This window comes from Leuciscus leuciscus (genome assembly GCF_965113295.1).
Source record: "Leuciscus leuciscus genome assembly, chromosome: 12".
In the NCBI taxonomy this organism is placed as follows: Eukaryota; Metazoa; Chordata; class Actinopteri; order Cypriniformes; family Leuciscidae; genus Leuciscus; species Leuciscus leuciscus.
Genome location: NC_138736.1, coordinates 19,691,764 through 19,712,609, shown reverse-complemented (window position 1 = coordinate 19,712,609; position 20,846 = coordinate 19,691,764). Strand labels below are relative to the sequence as shown.

The window sequence follows — 20,846 nt, the reverse complement described above, 5'->3', positions numbered from 1 at the left end:
GGCGGTGTAGCAACCCGGTGTGGGGGCACGGTCATTTGCCGCGTCCTGACAGAGGAGGCCAGAGAAGGACCAGCGTTCCACGGGGGCCTGCTTTGACAGGGGTCTAGCGACAGAGGGGGACGAGAGTGGCGAGGCAGAGCGTCATCAGTAGTGTGTGTGGCAGATCGACCAGCCCGGACATGGGAGGCATAGCGTCCCTGCGTGGGGGCGTGGTCGAGTTTCCGCGTTCTGTCAGTGTTGGCCAGGGAAGAACCAGCGTTTCATGGCGGCCTGGTCTGACAGAACTCCCGGGTCAGCACTGCCTCGAAGGCGAAGACGACTCACAGCACTGCATGCCTGTGCCATAGTAGTGGCAGAGAACAAACAGACCATGATCGCCGCACCAACGAGGGCAGTGAAGGCGGAGGACACCCGCGGGCCGCGATAAGTCACGGGAACTCTCGCAACCCGGAGGCGTCCTGATGCACGTCCGGGAAGAAAGGCACTGGGGGCGAGTGCTGGTAGTGCAGCACGCGCAGCGCCCAGGAACCAATCGTCCAGCCTACAGCGCTCGGGGGGAGGGCGGCACCACACCAACCGATGCTTTCAGCTGCCCGGGAAAGCATGGCCGTCAGCTCTGGATCTGACTCGGCTAACGATGGCACTCCCGAGGGAGGCAACGCTGCCGAATCCTCATTTCCAGAGGAATCAAGCCCGCCTTGTGATGCTGTGAGTGACATAACATCATCCGCTGGAGCCCTGAATGAAAACATTGGGTCCCCGAGAGGAACCAGGCACACACGGAAGCTCCACGGTTTGCGATGTGGAGGGGGGTGTGGCCAGAGGAATGACTCGTCAGTTATTGTGCCACACTGTAACCCTCAGATCACCCTGGCCACCAGCCAAAGTATCCCCTCTTGAGGAAGAGATAGCAGATAGACATAGGATTCTGGAGGAGAAATTCATGTGCCTCGTGAGCTCAGATTAATGACTCAAAAAGAATATCTATATTCCATTGAGAGAGCATGGTGAGAGCAAAGAAGAACTGGAGGTATTATTAATACATAAGTGGAATATTTTGAATTTTGAAGGGCTGATATGAAAGACCTTTGAAAGGTTTGCTCACACTCTGGAGTCACATTCTGACATGAGTGTATGAACCACGGTTTGGACCTATCCATATTTTTGTAAACACACTTCTTAGCATGAGTGCTAAGATCGAGACCACAGTTCAAAAGTTGTTTTTCTACTTTTTTTTTTACCCAGGCTGCATTTATTTGCCCCAAAATACTAGCCTGGTTATAAACCAGACCCTTCTCAGTTGAAACTGAGTGTAGGGTCTGGCGAAGCTATGTAGACAAATCATTTCCAAAGGGGCGTCACCAACCGACGTAGCTCAAATTCCTCTGGGCGCAATTGGATAGTCATAAAACCAATCAGATCGATGAAGGAGATGACGTATGCTTCGAGTGTTGTTCTTTGCTCCGGTTTTAACGAAAACGGTAAGTTTAAATCGCTCAAAACAGACGCGATAACTGATTCGTTTATATACTGTCTATGATTCGAACGAGTGATGTTCCACGGCGGCATCCATCTTTGTAATGAAATCTTCTTCAGCGTCGCTGCGCTGTCGTCATCATGTAAATCCCTCCCCAAACGTTTCTGATTGGTGCCGCGATTTCGGCGGCACAGACATGAGTTTGAATGGGCTCTTCTCCAGACTATCCTGGAGAGAGAATTCAAATTCGCCGGAAGTAGTCTGGGTTTTCCCAGGCTACCAAAATACAGTAAAAACGATAATAGTCAAATATTATGACAATTAAAAATAACTTAAATGTTATGTTATCCTCTGATGGACAAGCTGAATTTTATTAATACTCCAGTCTTCAGTGTCACGTGATCATTCCGAAATCATTATAATATGCTGATTAGGTGCTCAGGAATCTTGTTATTATCAATGTTGAAAATGGTTGTGCTGTTTAAAATTTTTGTGGAAACATATACAAATCTTTGTTGGCATTATAGATGTATTTAATGTCACTTTGGAGGCAATAGGTTCTTCAAATAACTTCTAAAATAATAGAGTGTGCAGTTTGCTAATAACAGTTTTGCTTCAAGTTATAAAACTCATTTAAATCGAACCCAGTAGGCATATAATTGTTGAATTGCTTGTCAAATCCCCTATATAACCTCAATGGACCCTCACCTCATACTCCTGTTTGAATCCATACCCCTCTCCTGTCTTCATCTGGTTGATGTGCTGGAGCAGGTCTGCCACTCTCACAGCCGGGTGGAGCTGCCCTGTGTGGTATGGAGAACTTTTTCTCCTGCAATGCCTTCTGGGAGAACCACCCAGCAGGCTGCTGGACTCGTTTACAGAGCTGCGCTGCTCATCTGAGAAGTGTGAGAAAGAAGAGAGAGAGAAAGATAAACACAAACAGACTGTGGAGCAAATAAGAAGCTACAGTGCACTCAAAGGTAACTTGCAAATTGTGTGGGAGTTGTTTTACTTATGGTGTGGACCGTAACGGTCGAGGGAGTTGTCTTCCTGATACTGTGAATCGCAGTGAGTGTGAATTGAAGTAAAACTGCAGGGCCATAGATGTTATGGGGGGCTGTTAAAAGTTGTTCAGTTTGAAGAAAATGGTCCAGTTTTGAAACATCTGCTTTCCATGTAGGGATGTTGCCAGACCCTTTAACTAGCATGAGCATAAGCCCTTTAGCATGAGCCCAAGTGAAATACCTCTGTTCCCCAGGAAAGTTTTCTTGATAAATTCTTGTCTGGTAATGGAGATTATTGTATACTGACTCAATAATAATGTTCTCTGATAATGAAAAAGCCTACGTCACACCTCTGTTTATCTCTCTGCACTGGCCACTAGTTGGGGCTCGCATCAAGTTCAAGACATTAGCCGCTTTCCGACCCAGGAACCTTTTCACAGTCACAGTTTCTCAGAACTATTGGCTAAAGTACCCCTATGTTCCTGCGGTGCGAACACGCCGACTAGGAACGACTTTAGTTCTAGGAACTCCATTTGGAGGAACTAATTTAGCTCCTACTTCAGAGTAGGGTCTAAACCAGCACTATAGGAACTACCCGTGACGTTAGTGTACGCTGATGACCGAACGCACGCAAAACACCAGCACCTGCCATTTTTAAAACAGCTATATACAGATTATAGCCTATATATTTACTCCAGAAACTAGATACAAACATGGAAAACAGTGATAGATGGGCCTCTAAACCTTTATGCTGAAGAGAAAATCCAACGCAACTTTGAGGGGACCAAGTCAAACATGATTATGTATTTCTGCTCAGCTAGCAACACTGGACATCAACCACATGGCATAGGCTAATAACTTTTTTTTCATATACTGTGTACTTTCTATAACAATTCTATCTAATAACATGTTAAACAGTACTGTTAGACAGATCGCTAACTAATGAACACAGAGAATGCGAGCATTGTTTGCTCTGGCGTTCTCAGCGCCGTCAAAATAAAGGTCCGTCGCTCCGTCAAAATAAAAGTCGCCGTGCTTGCGTCACTCCCTTACCCCTCCTACCAGTTCCTATGGCCACTTGGCCAGTGCGAACGCAAACAGCAAAACCGAGTTTGGGGGAGAGTAGTTCATAGAACTGTTTAGAAGTGGACAGTTCCTATAACTAAGTTCCTGTAACTACTTGGTCGGAAAGCGGCTATTGATGCTTGCATACAGAACGGCCACAGGCTCCATACCCTTCCCTCAGGTGCCTCGTGGTACCATCACAGAGTCACAAAATCACTTTTAAGAACATTTTCATTAACTGTTCCTTTCCGGTGGAATGACCTTCCAATCCCTATCCGAACTGCCAAATCCTTTGCGATATTCAAGAAACCTGAAAACTCATCTCTTCTATGAGCAAGGTACTTAATTGCTGTTGTCAAATGCTTTATTTTGCATTAAACATAAAATATATTGTTTCTACAGATATAATCAGCAACATTAAATTAATAGTTTTATATTTCATTGTTTTTAATTCAATTAGGTCATTTGCAATGCTTCATTGGATTGCACTTATTTCCCTAGACGCTAAGTACTACCTTTGTTCCTTTGCTTTAAAACTACACTCTGTAATTTTTAAAGTTGATTCTTAGCAAAAAACACTTTGTTCTTTCAAAATGATATGTGCTCATTAATGTGTAATTACTTCTACCAACTAATCAAGTATTCTCGTAAGCGTAGAATCTGCCATTTAGAATACATACGAGCGAGTCGTTCGAATGGCGGAAGCCATGTTGCGCATCCATCTTGAAAATACATTAGCCAAAGAGGGACATACCTGGAAATTCAAGCTTCGCCTTTCGCGTTTTTACACTCGAATGCGAGGGGGAGATTACTCGCGACAGCCGGCAGATTTGAAATAATACAGCCACCGTAGGAGTTAACACTAGAAGTGCCATGGCGGTCATTTTGACCGTTTTGAATTTTATATCTGCAATAACTTTGATGAAAAAATAAATAAAATCCTGCCGGTACCTGACTTTTCCTAAAAGTGTCTGTATTTTCATTTAAAATGTTTTTCATATAAATTGCACATAAGGCAAAAAAACAAATGAACATATTACCTATTTCGGCCATAGACGGTCATATTGACCGCACTGAATTTCGCGGTATTATTATAGGCTATACCAATATACACAACAATAAAATGTGGTAAAAATACACAAAACATATTCAACAACAAATAATTTAAATGTAATGATATTCAGAACAGAACAAGAATGAAAAAATAACTATAAACAAGCCAAAATGAAATACTTTATAAGCGAAAGTGAAAGTAAGCGGTGTTAGGCTCACGTAATTCTCTAATTAGAATCAAAATGTTTCAACATTTGCGATGTATTTGGATGGTAAACTATTTTAAACTAAACTACTTTATTATAGGCTTTGTACTTCACTCACGTTCCAATATCGACGGAAAAAATCATCCTCTTCACACGTGCAAAATGGTACGAATTGTATGAGGCTATACTGACTATATAAACAGAGCAGTGGAATTTGTATATGTTAGGTTGACTATTTTATTATGGCTATAATGAACAGGCTGCAATGTCAAGACTGCAATGCTGTAATATGGTGTGTGTGTGTGTGTGTCGGCGGGCGCGGGCGCGATCGAACAGTGGAAACATGAAAACATAGGCTACTCCGTTATTTTGTTCAGGACATCTACAGATATTATTTATAAATGTATAATTAAACTTGTTTAAATGTACAGTTTGGTGTTGTTTTGTTTTTAAAATATATCCTAATACAATAAATGCATTAATCTCTCAATTGGGTATGTATCATTAAAGATATAGAGTTTGGAATCTAGCGGTCAAAATGACCGCTTGCGGCAGTTCTAGTAGTTATGGAATTCTGGCACTTCTAGTGTTAAAACGCCCTCGGAATGGGAGGGGCTAAAAAGTAATATTCAGTTGGTAGTCAAACAATTTCACCGCTATATGGGAGACAATCCTACACAGTGTAGCTTTAAATAAAGTTTGTAATGTTGCAATTAGCTTTGTTTCTGATAGGCTTGATTCTTAGATTATAACACTTTAACAAAGTAACTTCCAGTTACTTAACTTCTAGAACAAACAACACTGAAAAAGTGGACGAGCACTAATGGACTCTACTGTTTCCACTACTTTCATGCAACATTTCAACAATAGCGGCCATATAGTGTTAGAATTAGCAACATTTATTACCAGCAAACTGGCTTAATACTGCTCCAGATGACAGCTAGTTTGCTTTCAAGTGAGAGAATGTAAGACGAAAAAGTTAGAATAGACTAGACTAGACTAGAATAGAATAGAATAGAATAGAATAGAATAGAATAGAATAGAATAGAATAGAATAGAATAGAATAGAATAGAATAGAATAGAATAGAATAGTTCAAACCAACACTACAAAGCAAAGTACACCATAAGCAGACATCTGGAGACAGACAGTAAGCCAGCGCTTTTACTTTACTGGCACACTAAAAAACTCATCTGTTCCAGGAGACAGATAAGCACACCGACTCAAGACTCATTGACGAATGGGAGGATGTTTAATATATGGAGATAGATTATAGTGATCCATATGCAAATAATGACTGCTGGAGACAAACAGTGTTAAGTGTCTACTGTGACTGTAAGCATCTCAACAACTTTTTTCACCCCTTAACCAATACATGCATTTCATGTGGTGTGTGTGTGTGTGGTTCAGGTAACCCAACGCTTTGGGGACAAAATATCCCCACAAAAAAGGCAATATCCAAAATCCTTGTCGGATTTGTGAAAATGCAGAAAGCTTTCTGTGATGGGAAGGTTTAGGGGTGGGGTTAGAGTTAGGTGATAGAATATAGAGTTCAGATGCAAAAGCCTCTAAGTGCCATCTGAAAATTTCTTCTAAAATTGTCATTTTTATCAAGCTTGTATATTTAAGTTCAGTAATTTCACTTAAATGGCAATGAAAATTATCTATTAATTGTCATTTAAGTGAAATTACTGAACTTAAATATACAAGCTTGATAAAAATGACCATTTTAGAAGAAATTTTCAGATGGCACTTAGAGGCTTTTGCATCTGAACTCTTCATATAGAGCCAGATTTACTAACAGCTTGCGCCAGTGCAAACTCTCTTTCGGCATTAAAAACTACTGTCAAGATTTACTAAAGATATGCAGTGAAGAATTAGCTGTGAAAAAGCGTGGATACAGTTATTTATGTGGCTGACCTTATTGTTCATGCATCTGTAGAAGTTTCCCTTTCAGACGCAAAATATACAGGATTAGAGTTTTTAAATTAATCATTGATGATTTACAAAGGTTTGTGCTAGTCAATTTACTGGTAATTTGCACCATTATTTACCATACGGCTCAAGGGGGTTAATAAAGGCCATCTGCGAAGCAATGCGTTTTTGTAAGAAAAATGACAAAACATAACATTATAAAAAAAGAATAACGGTCGTACACAAGTCTAGTTCTTGCCAAGAGTTCCCTCTTCGTATGGCCGTAACCTGAAGCCAGTGATTATAGTTTTATAAAGTTATAAATATGGATCTTTATTAATACCCTGGAGCTGTATGGATTACTTTTATGGATGGATGTGCTATTATTGGGCTTCAAAATCTAAGTTACTAATCACTATCATTATAAAGCTTGGAAGAGCAAGGATATTTTTTGATACATCTCCGATTGTGTTTGGCTGAAAGAAGTCATATACATCTAGAATGGCTTGAGGGTGAGTAAAATAATAATAATTGAAACTAACCCTTTAAGCATGGCTGTTCAAAAGCTTACTGTTGATCAGCACATGCAGACTGAGATGTAATTTTTAAAGAATCAAAAAAACTCCCACTCTGACGAGCAAACTTGATTTTGTGCAACAGTGCAAACTACGCACTGAATCATCATCTTCTTTTTCTGTTTTATGACAGGTGGCAACGGGCGTTAAGGTGCAATAGTGCCACCTACTATGTTTAAGTGTCAACCAGTTACTGCCACTGGATTATTTTCAATATTATCATATGTGTTTGTGTACTCACTCTTGGCAGTGCAGTTATGTGAATCCATGAAGGTGTGCGCGGTACGATCGTCCTGTTGCAGTGTACTGTGCTCTGTTGTACTGCAGTCCAGTGACCCCAGCTTACGCGTCTTCTCTTGACGATATGTCATGACAGCTTTGTTTATGTTCACCTTCTTCCTGCTGCAAAGTATGAAAGACAAGAGTGAGACTACAGAAAGAAGACTGTAAATGAGAAAAAGGAAAAGAGAAAATACATAATAAACAATGCAGTGCCAAGCAACAATTCCCAATTGCTAGGGAAAAGTTGAAAAGAGGCCAAAGTCTCTATGATGTTCTGGTCTCTAGATGTGATCTAGATGTTTTTATTAATCCATTTAATTGAAGGGAAACATTTAGCATATAGCACACCTCTCCACAAGCTGCATACTTTTAACAATCACACATAAATTACAATATAACAGTAGAGAAAGAGAAAGTGAGAGAACAAGAGAGAGAATGCTAAAATATAGTTTGGAGAGTTTGGCTAATCTCCATCATATCAAAGCTAAACAACAGAGACTGATGGGAAAATAATGGAACCTGAAGAGAGAATGACTTACGGGTAGTAAGGGTATGAATAGATGTCCCTTCTGGAGAGCATGAGGAGAGAGAGAGAGAAAAAAAAACATATATGGTAGCCTGGCTTCTAGTACATTTATGCATTTTGCAGATACTTTTATACAAAGTAACTCAAACTATACATGTTTTAAAGGCATGCATTCCTTGGTGATCGATCCCATGACCGTAACGTTGCTAGCACTATTCTCTATTGTTTTAGCAGGAAGGCAAGTGATCAGGCATGTTAATATGCTTATTACTCAAATATATTGAGATAAAGATATGTCTGTAGCTTCATGCCAGTTTATTACAAATACAAAAACACATTGTTTCACATTGGCTTCACTACTTGGCTTTACTACAACTCTCTAAAATCATTTGCTGGTAATATACTGTAGTAGGTATAGTAGGGTAGTCGAGGGGTACATATTTGAATCTAAATATAATATCATATATTATTTGAATCTCAATGTGCAATTGTATGTTATTTTTGAGTCTCGTATTTGTTAATGATAATTGTGTTGGCTCCTTTTTTGGACCTTTGTTATTGGCTCAAAATTCTCTTTTTATACTGTGCATCGCAATGTCTACACTCTTAAATTTATTTTTAGTTTTTCCCAGGGTTGGGTCATTGTTTGTGTTACCCAGCTGTTGGGTTAGTGGCTGGGTCAATGTCACAGACCTTTTAAACAATACACCCCTCCCCCACTCATCCCAGTGGCGGCGTTACAACCCAGCCTTTGAGTTACTTTGTCAGATGGGAGCAGTTCTCAGTGCTGACAAATTGGTGCATTTCAGTGAAAGAAAGGTTTTTATACATTATTTTCGATTTATACCATGGTCTTTCTGAATACTCAATTCTGATTGGCTGATTCTGATTCGATTCTTAATGCACAGGTAGTTCCAAGCAGTGTTGCCATTAAGTCCACGGTTTTCCTGCTACTTGGGATACTTTTACACTGTTGCCGCAGATAGTTTTTGTAGTCTGTGGGACTATACGATTTTTACCGGAGGACGCTAACCTAACTAACATTATTTGACCTCAAGGTAAAACAATAATGATAATAATAAGTACAAATATGACACAACTGCTTTAATGTTGTGGTTTTGTTCACATGCAGCATTAATATTTACTACTTTTGTTTTTAACTTAAATTTCAATGTACTTCTTTGCAGCAAATGATTTACCAGCATTTTTAAACTCTCTTATTCACAGGAGCAATACCTGAATGCTGAAAACACTTATCTTTTCACAGAGAGTAAACCAACCTTTACCTGTACTTCACATTCAATAAGAGTCAAAAGAGTCTAAATTAAATTATAGCCCAGCAATAACTTATTTTCACACTTTCAGTCAGTCATTATAGCAAAATAAACCCCAGCACTGTGATTTTACTTGTATGATACTATGTACTACTGGCTACTTACATACTACGTTTTTGCAATAATGACCGGTTGACTGTTAATTATAACACAGCTGCAGAATGCAGCGATTGACCAATCACATTGAAGTATTACAGGGAGAAATGTAATAAAAGTGTATAATGTAGTTCTGTAACAGAGGAATATGTCTGAGCAAATATTTCAGCTGTGAGTTTGGAGCCAGCTCTAATTCAATCAGTTAAACCTTTGAAGATGTGTTAAAGCGTTTTCTGCTGTTTTTGACTGTGTCTGGATGATGCTGCTGTTGGTGTAATTTGACACTGTGAAGAAAATATAAAATTGGATTTGATTTTAAATGGATCTGAGTGCACACATGCTCACCCTTTCTTGACAATAACCACGATGGCTCCCAGCAGGAGGATGAGAACAACCAGCCCCCCAGCACAGGCTCCCAGAATCAGCCCCATGTCCTCGGCATGCTGGGACACCTCCAGAGCATGCTTATGGTCCTTGCAGGCAACTGAGAGTGAACAAAAAGTTAATGAATGATTGTGAGATAAAAGCAAATGACATAAGATCAATTTGATGAATATCAGTAATACTGTAAATCGACATAAATAAGAATCTACTCAAACACTATTTTAGCATAACAACACAGCTAATTTGGGTAAAATGTCAAATATTTCATTTAATTTATATATTCAATAATATGTGTAAATAAAATTAACATCATCAATGAAAAGTAAATACGTGCTTTACTAGTAATTATGTTTTGACTCATTAGTATGAGATGCAATGAGTCAATGCAATCAGTGGCATATTTGGGAAGTTAAACCATTTTAGTAGATACGTTTTTTTGTGTCATCACAAGTCCCCTGTGGCATTTTTTTCTTCATAAATTGTTTTAGTAAAAATATAAGTGAATATATATTAATATTTATTACTATGTGTTTATTGTGTTTTGTTATTATTTAACTACATTTTCTACTGTGTATTTAAATTTTTTTCTTATATTTTCCACAAATATATTCAGCAACTGTTTTCAACATTAATAAAGATTTTTTTCTTTTCTTTTTTTTTTTTCTGAACTCCAAATCAGCAAATTAGAATGATTTCGGAAGGATCATGTGACACTAAATACTGAAGTAATGGTTGATCATGTAAACGAAGCCTTTGTGAGCATTTGATACTCCTTTCAAAAACATAAATAAAATCGTACTGACCAAAAACTTTAGTGCATATCTGTAACAGTCGTGTATATCTGCCCGGCAACAGTGGCTGAACTATGTATTCCTCAAATACATAAATATCCAAATATACATTTGAATATCTTCAAAACTCTAAAAATATTAGGATTTGCCCAGTCGAATACCTAATACTACAGCACACCACATTATCTCAACCAGCAGATGAGCATTATACGATTAGAACAGTAGCCAGGTAATGCTGGCACACTACTACATGTTAATCTGCTAAAGGTATCGCATGGGTTGGAGGGAGATGAAGAGACAGTTTATCTGCATCAAGCAGCACATGAACAAGCCACAGGGGAAGAAGCTCAGCCCGGGGTGCCCTTGGAGCGAGAGCAGACCGGGTCTTTGGCGAATTAGGGTCAGGTCAGATATGCAATTGGGCTGTTCAAGGTTAGATTCTGAGAGGTCCAGCTCCTAAAGCTAAGAATGTTGGTCCTATGTTAGAACTTTTAAAACCCAGTTTTTACAGCCAATTTCATGACTGAATGTCTCCTTTCACAAATATTATGCCATATGGGCTTCCTGTTCCTTGAAAATAGCCCTGATTTAGCCAAAACTGACATAATTTCAGCTCTAAAATGATATGGGAGCAGTCTAGAACATGCAGTGTCGCTGTATAGTGTCTTAAAAGCACCACATTTTTGAAAGTTTGCCCAGTCTTGAAATTGGACGTCTCATCCCAAACAGTTTTGGCAAAAACAACAGTTTTCGTTTTTTTATTCAACCCGGAACAAAACTGCCGGCACATCAGAAAGGATCTATCAACATTTCAGCGAATACAGCATTTGACCACTTTAGTGTCCAGTGATGACAGCTGGTCACCAACTTGAGAAAGAATGTCACAAACTAAAACTGGCGGACATTTTGAACGTGTTCCTCAGATTTTATGAGTCTCTGTGTCTCCATTTTCTCTACTTATAAATGCAGTCAATTTCCAAACAGCTCCAGAGAACAGCATGAAATCTCTCTCTCGATTAATTTAAGCCCCTGCGGTGCCTGCAAAAGCAGAAATTGCCATTTGAAAAATCACAGGGATGGAAGTGCATCATTATACCATCTGCGGTACGGACATTAATTACAATATCATTGACTAAATAAATACCTAAATAACAGAATATGAAATACAAAACAAAGAGTCTAAAGAGACATTCTGCTGATGGGCTATAGTATAATAGTATAGTATATCCAGTAATGGCAACACATTATTTTTTTTGCCATGTACTTCAATTCTTCAGTATCTTCATAAAGATAAACTCACAAACTAATTAACAATATAATGAAGTAATTAGAACTTTCATAAAATAGACACTCGCTCAACCGCTAACAGTACAGAGCATCAGCATTGAATAAAAGCGTGAGTCTTATTTTTACTTCACTGTATTTTGACATTCTACTGTACATTATTGTACATTACTGCTATTTTTGTTGTTTCCTCGCAGAGAAGAGCAGTAAAAGGTCAGAGACATCTCTGTTCCAAAGCCTAGAAAACATTTACGCATCATATGCACGCTTTGGATGTCAAACATTTTCAAAATGAGGTTGTCTTCTAAGCTTTCTCATTAGCCAGATTGAAGGCAGCATAGCATTAATCCTTCACACATAAGGCAATTTCAGAATGCATTGGAAGAAAAATTGCAATAAATTGAAATGTGCTGGGAAATGCTCTTATATTGCTCTTATAAATACTCTTATATTGATTATAACACTTATGTGAGGTGTATGACCACTCTGCTTCATGGCCTTGGTGTGCATTATTTTACAATAATTCAATGGCCCATCATCAATTATTCTGCTTACACCATGATTATCACACCTTAAGACATCAAGATGTTTGTCAGGTTTTTGTCCTTAGAATTTTCTTGTGTGTGGAACTGATTTCTTTCATATTTCATTCCAAGCGTCCATTGCTGAAATGTCATTTTAGAGCTAAGAGTAATGGTAATGGTGTTTAGAGTAATAGTGACTTGAGCAATTGATTTGCGGCTATTTGAGAGACAGGGAGAGAAATTAAGTGTGTGAATTACCTGAGGCTCTCAACAGTGTTTGGCAGCAGCGTCTTTAATAATAGCAAAGCAGTTTAACTGCTTTAAAAACAGCGATGTTACCATCTTGCTACAGAGAAATGTAATGTACTGTAGCTTTGTAGTTGCAAAGCTATTTTATCGATAAAGATGCAGGGAAGCAGTGACAACAGGTTTCTGTGCACGAGCATGTTTCCATCTGTGTGAGTGTGCTAATGATATCACACTATTCTCTGTACAAAAAAAAAAGGTGTCTGAAAGTTACAGGTGTTTTTTTTTTGTTGTTTTTTTTTGTATCGTGGTAATTAATTATTCACTTTCAACAAAGCTCTCTCTCTCTTTTTGTTGTTGTTGATCATTAGACCATATGCTGCCTCAGAAGTCTGTCCGAAAAGTATACTTTTGAACACAAACACTCCCTGTGAAGTCATTGGCTTATAGGGCAGTGAGACAAGAAGTCAGCTGCCTGAACTGAATCCTACTAGTCACAAAAAAACTTCTATAAAACAACATTTTTGTTGAGACTCCAAATACAGCTCACTTCAAAATATATATGTTTTTTATTGTCAAATAGATTACATATCAGCAAAAATAGGTTGTCAATGAAAGAAGTTGTTTCCTCACAAAAGAATATTGAAGCCTTTCCTCCATTGACATCCATAAAAAAAAATTTAAAAAAAAATTAAAAATATATATATATTGTTTCCCTGCCAGTATAAAGCTGCACTACGCTATTTTTTGCTAACCTTGGAAATTCAGTTTAAAGGGGCTTTGGAACTACTGTGTGTGTCATATGTCCTAAAAAATAATTACACACATTTGAACGTTCATCAACCAATGTATTCAACAGCCCCAAGATACAATCAGTAATAAAAAGTATTTCTAGAAAAACATTTAAAAATGATCTATTGAAAACAATACAGCCTTAGCCATGTATTCAGGTGCTTCACATGAGGAGCATTACTATTTGATGTGTTACTGTTAATGTGACCTTTCCCAATTATTGCCTACACAGGCAGCAGTACACCATGAACTTATAAAAATGCATACTTTGAATGCAATGCAATGCACGTTCAAAGTAATGTCTACGTTTCCTCCTTCAGGGAATGATGGTTACATACATAACCGAGACGTTTTTATGACCCGCAGAATCATAGTTGTTACATATTAAAGTAAATGTTTCCATAAAAAAATAAAAAATAATACTCAAGTAAAGATACTCAAAAAGTGTATTTAAGTACAGTACTCAAGTAAATCTACTTTGTTACTGTCAACCTCTGATGACAGGGACCTCGTTGTAACAGTCTACAAGGTAAAACAAAAAAGGGTGACGTCTAGTTGAGAAGACTAGTAATAATATTAACGTTGATCAGATTTTGGTTGTGTCAGAAATCACCCTTATACCCTCATATCAATGTCAAATGTATTTCTAGAACACAGTTCCAGTAGTGGGACTGAATGTGAAATTGAATAAGTGCACTTAATAACATCCACAATTGTTTCGGACACCCAAATGGCTGTTCCCTCAAATAGTCCCCCATTTAAAGTCTCTATGAAAAATGTGTTGGCTTTTAGTATGAATATGTTAGCCTAACTAAAGTAAATGTACTTTGTTACTGTCCACCTCTGTTTGAATCACAGTTCTGGGTGGATTGTGCCCAACTATCACCACTTGCGTTTTGAGAGACTGCCATATTAAGGTAAAGGTAACAAATATGCGTTCATCGCATGACAAAGTGTGAGTGAGTCCGCAATAGGGACATTTAATTGGCATTGATGTATATGCACAGTCATTGAGATATGCCCTTAAGCGTGTAAACAGTGCAGATAAAGAATGAATTACCTTTACGAGCGATCCGAATGCAGTTGATCCTGGTCTCCTGAGGGTAAAACAGAGAGTTGATGCGTTATCAGGGCTATCTGAGGGTGAGAGGAGAGCTGTGTGTGTGTGTGTGTGTGTGTGTGTGTGTGTGTGTGTGTGTGTGTGTGTGTGTGTGTGTGTGTGTGTGTGTGTGTGTGTGTGTGTGTGTGTGTGTGTGTGTGTGAGATTTATGTGAATATCTGACTAGAAATCCCACAGGCAGACAGGAATAAATGTAAATGCCTAAATTGATGACATTTACAAGCAAATGAATGAGAACATATGTTGGACATGAAGGCTCAGTCCAATGAGCACAAAGTCAGCATCCTAAATTAAATAAAACATCCTAAGTGACAGATTTGAAATCCTTTACAAAGTCCGCAATAAACAAACAGCATTTCTTGCATTAACACATGCCAGACATCATTGTACCTTATTTACTCCTAAAAGGTTCATAGTAGTACTGTCACGTGTTGAGTGTTTTGAATGTTTGTATTTCTGTTTTAGTGTTTTGCTGTCAGTGTGTTTAGTTCAGTTTTTCTCCGTCCTCTGCCTGTTTGTATCCATGGTTACTGATTTGGTAAGAGTTTCAGTTCAGGTGTGTCTTGTTAATTAGTCTCATTAGTTAATCTGTTTGCTGTCTATTTAAGCCTTGTGTTTCTTTTAGTTCTTTGTCAGTTCTATGTTGTGTTTATTTTTTTTTGAGAAAAGCTGCTGCATTTAGATCCTGTTTTATCTCTGCCGCAACCACCTTCTGACAGGAGGAATGTACATCACAAGAACAGACTATATACTTGGGTACATAGAGATAATCTTATTTCTACGGCAAGACTGGATAGGCTTTATGTGTTTAATTTTCAAACAAATCTTGCTAGATAATGTACAACAAGTACATTCATATAAACATCACAATAATTACAGTCGGTTTTTCTGATCACTGTTAAATTATTTGTAATATTTTTTTAATTCTGTGAATTTAAAGAGTGCTTATTGGCATTTTAATACATTACTTTTAAATGATTAAATTAGATTTTTTGTTTGTTTTGGGAAAATTTCAAGGAACAAAAACAGTTTTCTACTTCCATGATTGTGGCAAGGTCCATATTAAACAACGTGTCAAGAATACGCTCTTAATGTTATTAAGGAAGTGGCCCAGTCAATGAAGATAGAATAACTTTTGAGTACAACAGCTTTTACGGGTGATTGTGATTATTTTGAAAACAGTAAATTGAAAAAATAATTGCTTGCAGACTTGGATGTAAAAAAACACAAGGGGTGTTACACAAATAGATATTTTTTCAATTTAGAAAGCAAAAATGGTCAGAGTCGTGCTCTGACACAAGACAATAGCTTACCAAGCCTAGTGAAATGCATAAACATGCTGTTATTTTCTACTCAAATTTACACAAATGTGAATTGTCTCAAAGAGAAAATAAAGACTCTACTTTTTAAAATGTTTTTAAAAGATTGATGAGGAGTCTAATACTATGCTTTAACAATCTCTGTCACAAAATGAATTATACACAGCTATGATGAGTATGGAAAATGGAAAGACTCCTGGTATTGATGGGATTTCTGTTGATTTTTATGAGATTTTATGGCTAGTGATTGGGGAATATTTATTTTTGGTTCTTAGTGATGATTTAAACAAAAGACTGTCACTGCTAAGTTGTAGAAGAGCTGTTATCACTCTGTTGAAAAAGGAGGATCTTCAAAACATAAGTAACTGGAGACCAATATCTCTTTTATGTGCAGATTATTAAATATTATCAAAGGCTCTAGCTACAACATTAAGCAAAGTTTTGAGTCAAGTAATACATTCTGATAAATTATTGTATACACAATAGGTCAATCTTCGACAATATATCATTGGTCAGAGATGTTCTAGAGGTTGCAAGGCTATCAGGTGTGTCTGATTTCGTTAGACCAGGAAAAAGCCTTTGACCGTGCATAATATGCATATTTGAGAGATGTTTTAGAAGCTTTTGTTTTTAGTCAGAGTTTTATAAATATGATTGAGTCCATGTATCATAATATTGAGAGTATAATCAAAGTCAGTGGTTGTTTGAGTACTCCTTTTGAAGTTCAGAGGGGAGTTAGGCAAGGATGTGCTATGTCAGGAATGTTATACTCCCTGGCCATTTAACCTCTACTTCATAAATTACAAGCACCTTTCTGCTTATGCTGATGATGTAATTGTTTTATATCTGGTGCTGATTATGTTAAAAAAAATTGGAGATTATTGTTAACCGTTTTAAAAAGAAAAAAAGTGAAGCCCTTTTAATGGATGATTGGGAATAGAGGACCTCCCAATTTAGCTGGAGGTTTAATCTGGAAAAAAGGTGGATTACAATACCTTGGCATTTTTTTTTTAGGCAATGATGATTTTGTTCAAAATAATTGGGATTGTATTTTAGAAAAAAATCAAAGGACCGTTACAAAAATGGAAATGGCTACTTCCCCAACTGTCTTATATAGGTCACAGGCTTATAATCAATTACCTGGTGGGGTCTTCTCTATGGCATAAACTGTGTTGATCTGCCTGTTGGACTTTTACCAAAGATTCAAGGAGAGATGGTTAACTTTTTCTGGAAAAATTTGCACTTGACACCTCACAGTGTTCTTTTTCTGCCAAGAGATGAAGGAGGTCAAGGCTTGTGTAATCTTATCAGCAGAGGAGCAACTTATCGGTTACAGTTCATTCAGCGGTTACTGATGGGACCTCAAAGTCTAGTGTGGAAGCCATTAGCTCAAATCATTCTACGTGGGGTGAATGGAATGGGACTTCATGCTGCACTTTTCTTAATGGATTATACTTTTCTGGATTTGACTGGCCTGCCCTCTTTTTATAAAAGTCTTTTTAAAGTGTGGATACTTCTGAAACATAAGTGGACAGAGTCAGCAACGTCTCTTTTTTTGGTTGCTTGAGGAACCTGTGGTTTTGGGGAGTTGACATGCCAAGGCTAAAATACTTACTTGAAAGATATTGTTGACTATAGCCCTATTCGGACGGAACTAGTTTAACATGGAGAGGTGGGGTAAAGTAATAATTACCAGAGCTTCTCTGTGATTTTAGTCCTGTCCGAATGTGCCATCTCAGTAATCATTTCGGACAATGTCAGTAAAGATTATGGTGACTTGTACCTTCAGTAAAACGGTCCGGAAAAATTACCTCAGGTAATACTAATCCCGTGCGAATAGATCCGCTGTAAATATGTACGTGAATATTCCGTCATTTCCTAATTAAAAGTAGTTTTCCGCGTTTTTTTCAAGTATGGATGCGTTTGAAGAAGCATTTAGTTGTGTTCTAGACGCTGGGACACGTCTGTGGCAAAACTTCCACATACCATTCAGATCAGAAAGAAGATCGAAAGCACTTGTTAGAGGCACGAAAAATCTTTTAGCGTTAGGTAAGTGCCTATTACCAACACAATAATCTGAAGTTAATTAATACATCGTTCGAACGGACATAACTGTTTTACATAAATATAGGTTATATGTGTTTGCTTATGTGATATCAGGAAGCAAATTAATATGCACATGACGACATGAGGGTGACGGCGATGTGCAAATCAAGTTACCCCTCCCACTTCTGCTAGTTTTACTGAGATATCTTATCCCGTGCGAATTGGCCATTAATATTACAGACATCCTGTGGTAAAATTACATTACTCCATCTACCCTTGTAAAGTTAATCCCGTCCGAATAGAGCTAAAGCAGGACCTGGACTAAAAAAAGCAGAAAATGTTGCTGAACATCTGGTGATAAGATCAGTGAGATTTGCTAGAAAATTTCTGGACAAACTGGATGGGGTTTTAAACTCCAAAGAAAAAGAAAAAAACTCTACTTGAGAGATACTGTATGAGTGATATTTCCCCTGATGCTAATTACTTTTTCCCAGACATCAGAATTATACCTTATCTTGAAAAATCCACTCAAAATAGTCCATTGTTGTGTTTAAATAAAAATGAAAATATTGATTGTTGTACAGTTAAAGGAACGTTTATAGAAAATATACAAATGCATTGATTAATTATCTTCATAACTAATAAACATGCGTTAAAAGACAGAGCTGACAAAGTGTGGAGAAACAAATTAGGAGTGGTAGAGGAAATTAAACCAGAGTGAAGAGTACTATACAAATCACCATTGAATAAAAGGGCAGGAGAATTTTGTATGGTGCAATAGCTGTTAAAGGTTTTTTTTTTCTTTCTTTTTTTTTACGGAAATTAATCCCACTATAAATGATATATATATTTATTTTTATTAATTTTTTAATACTGGGTTTTAAGTGTAGTAATGTACAGAAATATAGATGTCAATTAATGAACTTTATTGTTGGTCAAGCCAAACTGGCGATGTATTTTTCCTGAAGAAATAAAATAGAACAGATTAATGTTTTTTTAAAGAATATGTTCAAATCAAGAATTCTTGTAGATTTAAATTATTACAAACTGATGAATGCAATCAAAGTTTTTAAGACTGAATGGTGTTGTGAAGTCGATATGTGTTCTTTTTTTTTTGTTCTTTTTTTTTGAAGGTAGTTTAAATTATGCAGTGTGTTTTTTGTTTTGTTTTTTTTTTGGGGGGGGGGGGGGGGGGGGTAATTGTTTAATAACGTTTGTAAAACTCAAAATCTCTCTCTCTCTCTCTCTCTCTCTCTCTCTCTCTCTCTCTCTCTCTCTCTCTCTCTCTCTCTCTCTCACACACACACACACACACACACACACATAAAGGATGAGCTATAGAGGCATATTATCAAATTAGGATTTACAGGTACAAATTGCAGCTTTATGTGCCAATTATGCAAATGCATCTACCTAGATTGGAGTCAAGACCTTTCTCACCTAAACTGCCGGTAAATTGCCTTTTAAATTAAAAATCAGCTTCGAGTTGCTTTCTCCTCTCTTTCACCGGGGCAGATGTGACATATTTACCACCACATTTTAACGTCATTAAAACATGTGTTCCGCAGTCCTCGGTTGAGGTTGTGAGGCAGCACTGAAGGGCAGCATTAAAATGAATCACTGTCAGATGATATATGGTATAATATGCAGGTCACACTTAATGCTGCTTTACAAGTGGCTTCTACAATATGGTCAATATTCAGAATGAAAAAGTGTCTGTCTGTCACACCCACAAATGAGACTTACTCTTATGTGTCTGTGGAAATTTGTCTGAGATGATTTAACAGCCACTAAATTAATAATTCACTGAAGAAAATGTCAGGAGATTTTTAGTGCAATTTTTTTGTGGGGATTTTGCTAGTGCAATGCTGGGCAGTGGTTCGTTCAGGGCGTTGATATGGGGTTGCTAAGGCATTCCGGGTGGTTTTGAGTGAGCTACTATCGGGTTTTGGGTGGTTTTCTTGTTTTGAATTCCTCGCTCTAAAAATTATTTTGTTATTTTTTCTACCCAAATCCTGGGTTGAGCATTTTGGTTATTTTTTCAGCATTTGGGTAGTTTTTGTGTTACCCAGCTCCTGGGTCAGACATAACAACCCAGTGTTTGGGTAATTTTCTTGTGTTACCCATGATCTAGGGTCAGACATAACAACCAAGGGATTGAATTTATCGCAGGCTTTTTGCGTCCTCTTCAGGAGAGAGTGGTGCAGCTCCGTCAAAATGGTGCATGTCTTCGGTAAAATACAGGTTTATGTACATTTTATTTTATCTATAAATTCGGTATTCTGCTGTATATCGTTTAATTTTATGCAAAGCAACATATAGGGGCGTGAGTCACCTAAACGAGTGTCGTGTCGATATTTTCGAGTGATGGAAACACCTGATGCCTTGCATAACATTTTATGATTTTATTCAAAAAGATACAGAATATAAATACGTATGATATTAAAATATGTTTTCAGAAATGTACATTGATTGCTTATGGACAGGTTTTGGAGCCTGTCGCCGCATATTTTGGCTACGAGTGAAACGCAGGGTGGCGGTCTGGTTAGAAGTTCACCCGCTGAACATGATGACACAAGCTCTGGCACGAGATCCAGCACCGTTACAGTGGAAATGGGACAACAGAGACTGGTCTATTACACTTGAATTAGTTATAAATGTTTAATTTTTACTTCTAATATTTGTTAAACGATCTTAAAAGTTGGCAATATGTATTAAAAATTATATAAAATATACTGTAAAATAACTGAAAATAAAGGAATTATCATGCAAGCCAGTGGTTGTATCGAGCATTCTAAAAAAGTTTAGA

The 20,846-nt window shown here is 37.6% G+C and overlaps 1 protein-coding gene across 8 annotated transcripts in view; it reads right to left on the bottom strand.

The window, feature by feature from the left end:
• The window catches only part of ptprua (protein tyrosine phosphatase receptor type Ua), a 309,103-nt gene that overhangs the window by 64,253 nt on the left and 224,004 nt on the right, over positions 1-20,846 (bottom strand). For all 8 annotated transcript variants that reach the window (XM_082186689.1, XM_082186692.1, XM_082186690.1 and 5 more), the window contains exons 13-17: positions 14,613-14,649; positions 9,877-10,015; positions 8,115-8,144; positions 7,535-7,695; positions 2,186-2,373 (exon numbers count right to left, since the gene is read on the bottom strand). In XM_082186689.1, the coding sequence (XP_082042815.1) occupies positions 2,186-2,373; positions 7,535-7,695; positions 8,115-8,144; positions 9,877-10,015; positions 14,613-14,649 (555 nt within the window). The remainder of the gene's footprint in view (positions 1-2,185; positions 2,374-7,534; positions 7,696-8,114; positions 8,145-9,876; positions 10,016-14,612; positions 14,650-20,846) is intronic.